This window comes from Parasteatoda tepidariorum, chromosome 9 (assembly GCF_043381705.1).
Source record: "Parasteatoda tepidariorum isolate YZ-2023 chromosome 9, CAS_Ptep_4.0, whole genome shotgun sequence".
In the NCBI taxonomy this organism is placed as follows: domain Eukaryota; kingdom Metazoa; phylum Arthropoda; class Arachnida; order Araneae; family Theridiidae; genus Parasteatoda; species Parasteatoda tepidariorum.
This window is the reverse complement of record NC_092212.1, coordinates 26,666,989-26,672,069: the sequence shown is the minus strand read 5'-3', so window position 1 is coordinate 26,672,069 and position 5,081 is coordinate 26,666,989. Positions and strand designations below refer to the sequence as shown.

General features: G+C 26.8%; 1 protein-coding gene across 1 annotated transcript; it reads left to right on the top strand.

Moving 5' to 3' along the window:
• Positions 1-86: 86 nt before the first annotated feature.
• On the top strand, positions 87-4,620 carry LOC107452452 (mitochondrial ribosomal protein L32). Its single transcript, XM_016068929.3, has 3 exons — positions 87-228; positions 2,022-2,255; positions 4,291-4,620. The coding sequence occupies exons 1-3, from the start codon at positions 138-140 to the stop codon at positions 4,566-4,568; spliced, it is 603 nt and encodes a 200-aa protein (XP_015924415.1). The 5' UTR covers positions 87-137; the 3' UTR covers positions 4,569-4,620.
• Positions 4,621-5,081: the final 461 nt, after the last annotated feature.

Here is a 5,081-nt window from a genome sequence, read left to right as displayed (position 1 = left end):
GCCCAATACTTATTGCATATTTCTGAATGCAATCGAACAACAAACAAAATCGGAAACATCTTGAAAATCATTTTCCTAAATATTAAACTCAAGAATCTACGGGAATAATTTCCCCAACAAACACTAATTAAGTTGTAATGAATTCTATTCTAAGAATAACTAGAAATATTCGAATGTGCATCATTCGTATATCTGAAGCAATTCGATATCAAGATCCTTTTTCACCAGGTTAGAAAAAAATCTATTGTATGTATGTTATTGAACTCTTAATGGCAAAGAAAAATTAACCAACATTCAATGTGGCGTATTACATGCTATAAATTATTAAATCAGTATTCTGTATTGTTTAGTTGAATTAACAACTTGCTTTTGCTTAGTGGTAGGAAGAAGTGCACTACAATTAGTGGAACTACTGTAGTCACTACTGTTTTTTCGTAGTTTGTAGTGTAGTGAGCTACTTTTAAAAAAACATAGTGTACTGAGTGGTGCGTTACAGAAAACAGTAGTTTGTAGCGATTCCTGGAAACTACTTTCGCTAGTTTAGTAAAGAAACACAGCTCCAACGTAACTAAGTTTTTGAATTTTATGGTTAAAAATTTTCGCAAAGGATGCAATTCAAATTACTATGTGGCTGCAGTTGAGCGTTAACAGGAATTACTTATTTAGAATAACGTGTAACTAATATATTTAAACTAGCCATTAAGAAAAATTGATAATTAATCGCTTTGGCCACACTTTCACGCATGAATGTACACTTGTGAAACATTCATATTGTTTAAAAGGAAGGGAATGCAGTTTTGATGTACTTAATTTCTTAGAGGAAATAAAGGAGCATTAAACAAATAAAAAACTTCAAGTATTTAATAATTTTGCATTTCTAATTATATTCGCTGTCGATAGGGGCATAAAAAGTTGAAGATCGAATGAACAAATTTGGAATAACATTCTTGCTCATGTAAATATGAATAAAAATTTCTTAATTATTTCCTTATTTAATAATTTAATTAATTCCTTTATTATTTCTCTCTGAAAAAGGCTTTTTGAGTTTTGTAAGGGTACTTACTTAACATCGTACATATTTATCAAAATGTGTAATATAATCTAATAACTGAATTTTATCCTCAACAATTTTTAAATTACCTTCTTATGCCGTTTTATGAATGTATTTCAAAAAGCAATTCTCTTTCATTATCAAAATATGAGAAAAATGTGTAGTTAATAAAAAAAAAGGCAATCTCTGTGATTTTTCTTTCTTTTTTACAAAAAAAAAGTAAACTTACAGAAAATGATTAATTGATAAATAGCTTGAAAGTCTTTTTCTCTATAATTTAAACTGAAAAGTATGAGAAAATAAACATTTAAGGGTGTATTTTTTTTTTTTTTAAAAAAGGTATTTATTTTAAAATTTTTTTTAAAATCACTTCAAAAATTTTTTTAAAATCCCCCTGCTTTAAAAAAAGATACTTAAAAAAGGAAAAGAAAAAAAAGAAATTTAACCAGTTGAAAATAATCATAACAAAGTATATATTTGTAATAGTAATCAGAATTAAACTTATAAGTGCCACAGATAATTTTACTTATGTGCAATTATTATTTGAACTGTAAATTAAATGTTCTCAAAATGGAATGAGAATAAAAAGGCACTGTTTTTAAATGATGGTGGCATATTTGTACAAATAGGGCACATTTATTGGAATCAAAGGGCAAACAGGGCAGCCCCCTCCCCTTAAAAAAACACTTTAGAGGGAACACTGATATAAGTTCATCTCCTTAACGTAGTGAAGTAGTTACTACAATTCCAAAGTAGTTTGTAATCCCTACATTTAAAAAAAGTTAGTTGTAATTAACTACAATTGTAACAAACTAGTTGTAGTGAACTACAAAAATAATGTAGTTTTTCAGTACACTGCTTTTGTATGTATGATCATTTCTTCATTAAACCTGTTCTATTTACCAAAATCTATCCAATTATAGCTAAGTAATCAAAATTATATTAATTTCTACTCTTTAAACTGTTTTAGAACTCTCGATCGCTGGAAACTTCAACCTTCCAAGCGTGTTGCCCGAGAATAAAACACAATCTACTCTAAGGGACATACTTCAAGATGGATTTTTATGGGCCGTTCCAAAACACCGACGTTCATTAGAGAGGAGGATGACAAGAAGAATGGGATTAGGAAAGCCTATAATACCCAAGAACAATCTTATTGTGTGTGAAGCATGTGGGCATTTTCATCCAGTTCACACTATATGTGGTAAGTATGGAAATGCTAAATATTGCTAGTATTTGCAAAGTTAATGTGAAATCCTTTTTATTTTAAACGTTTCTTTTAATTGTGTCCAATAAACTGTATACTTTATGAAATTAAAAACATAAAATGTTACATCTGTAACAGCTAGTTTTTAATTTGATAAAAGTAAATAGAAATTGGAGTCACCCTGAACTATTTTAACAAAAAATGTTAGAAATGCTTAACTTTAAAAAAAAAACAAAGATAAGTGTGCATAACCTTTTTCAAAACAGAGCTGCAAGAAAAAAATTGGCTACGGAGCCACAATGTATTCAGTTTTAGACCAATTGATTAGAAATAAATTTTTTCTTAATGAAAAAATAATCACTTTCTCTTAATTAAAAAGTAAAGTACAGCAAATTATACAGAATATTGCACTTTGCCTTATTAAAAATAAATTAATTACAGTAGGTTTTAAAACTTTTTGTAGGAAAATTAATATTCAAATTTTTACTGCATTATAATTACTTGTATCTTTCATTTTTAAATAATTCTTTTAACTAAATTAATTTGCTCAAAACCAGTTCTGGTTAAAAAGGAGAAAAAAAGATTCATAAAAAAAAATTAAAATGATTAAAAAGAGCCTGTTCCATTACTATTTTAAGCTGATATTGCCATTGATTTTATGGGCCTTGTACCCCTAAACTCAAAATTCAATTTAATTCATGTTCTAATGACAAATTTGAAATCTGGCTGTTAGAAAACAAAAATGTGTTAATTATTTTCTTCTTTTTAATATTGTATTGTTATTAACGATAGAAAAATTAAATAAAAGTATTTTTTGTTGAACTTCATTATAGTTGCTAACTATTTTGAATTATTTTATTCTTCTTTAAGTATAAATTAAGTAAAAATTGTCTGTGAGAAGTCGCCAATTATCGTATGATAATGCAGGGGTCTGTTTAGAAGAAATCTGGATCTGTTAACGGATCCTTCACAAAATATCTTTTCATAAATAGGACCCTTCACAAAATATTTTATCTTTTCATCGAACCCTTCTCAAATTTGTTTATCATTATTGTTTTGTTAATCGAATAGACCCTTCCTGGAGGTGGGGGGGGGGAGAGATAGAGATAGAGAAAGGCTGTTCCAGACAAACTAAGTTTCCCTAAGTTTAAATTCCAAATGTAGTATTCTACAAAATATTTCTACTTTTACAAACATTGTGTGCACATTCTTATTAATATTAAATCATATTTTTTTTTTTTTTGTAAATAAATAATTGATCGATTTATATTTATTTATAAAATTAATTAATAGAATATTATGTAAATAAAAAGTAATTTTTGGCAATTTTTTCAATAAAATATTATAAATTTAAGAATTGTTTAAGATTACTTAATGCGTAACACATTCAAAGTGATACATTTCTAAGTTGTGTTATTTAAAATATGTCAATTGAAATTATTGAAAATGAGGGTGATTTTGTTTCCATTATTCGTCCGAAATGAATATTCTGTGTTGAGCAGTAAAGGCTAAATACCAAATATTTGTATGTTTCATTTCTAATTTAGTAGCAGCAATTGTTAACCAGAATCTTGTATCTATTTACAATTAAGAAACTTACTGAAAAGGTTTTTAGCAATTTTTGCAATGACAGGACCCTATTTGCACAAATTCACAAAAGCAGGACCCTGGTTGAAAGAATGTGACTTAATGCTTGTTTTATATTCACAAATTATGAATAGTTTTTTCACAAAATGTCTGGACAGACCCCTATAATGGAACTATGTATTTATTAAAGTTTATGCTACATCTGTTACAATGGAATCGTCCAGAACTATATTAACTAAACAGAAATGGAGATATTATGGCATGCCTCTTTAACTTTTTCCCTGAAGACAAATATTGCAAATGGTCTTTTGTCCTAGTTTTAAGTAGAGGTTCACTTTTTCTTGTAATCTGTAGAAGAACGACATTAACAACTTTATATTTCTTACTACGAAATTATGTATTTCTTTTCAATTTTAAAATACTAAAACATTTTTTATGTTTTTAGGTAATTGTTATTCTAAGGTAAGAGAAGAAACCGAATACTTGCAAAATGCTGTGATAAATGAACTGAAATTAGATCCTATTGAGCAAGAAGTTAAACTGGTGTATGAAAATGATTCAAAAAATGAGAGGACTTTTGAAGGCAAGAGAATCATTGAATTACCTAAAGAACGACCACAATGGTTTTGTAATAATCTTTTAATGAAAGACAGTGAAATACCTAGAAAGAAAACTACTAGTATAAATGAAACTGTTATTACACCAAAAATAGAAGATGTTTAATAATTTTTAATGTTTATTTAAACTTTGTAGAAAATAAATAATTTTCTGAAAAGTGTCAGCAATTATTGACTATATACAAGGTAAATAATTATCTTTAAAAAAAAATCTCATTTCAGTTTTACCGATATTTACAGGTTGGTTATTTTCTTCTAAATTTAATATAAACACTTTCCATATAATTATAAACTGGTATGATTTTCAAATTAGCATAGTAATAATATTAATAGATCATAATGAATATAATAATCATGCAGAGTACATAACCAGATTTTTCAACAAAAAACTTTTTAAGCACTCAAAAAATATTTTTAACCAATTTCCAAGGAAAAAAAAATCATTAGGATCTGTGCAGTAATAAAAATTGTTTTTTTTTTTTTTTCTTATGGTTCAAAGTTCCTAATTTATAAACATAAAATCAATAAAATTCAAAAACATTTTCAAAAGCTTTACAAAATCATGATAAAATAACTAATTTCTGATAAATATTGCAAAGAAAATTGTGAAAATCATGCA

What these genes read in the sequence shown, in the direction of transcription:
- LOC107452452 (XM_016068929.3), top strand. Translation starts at nt 138, where the DNA reads ATGAATTCTATTCTAAGAATAACTAGAAATATTCGAATGTGCATCATT. An exon ending in TCAAGATCCTTTTTCACCAG is followed by an intron (nt 229 to 2,021) that starts GTTAGAAAAAAA and finishes AAACTGTTTTAG; the next exon opens with AACTCTCGATCGCTGGAAAC. An exon ending in TCCAGTTCACACTATATGTG is followed by an intron (nt 2,256 to 4,290) that starts GTAAGTATGGAA and finishes TTATGTTTTTAG; the next exon opens with GTAATTGTTATTCTAAGGTA.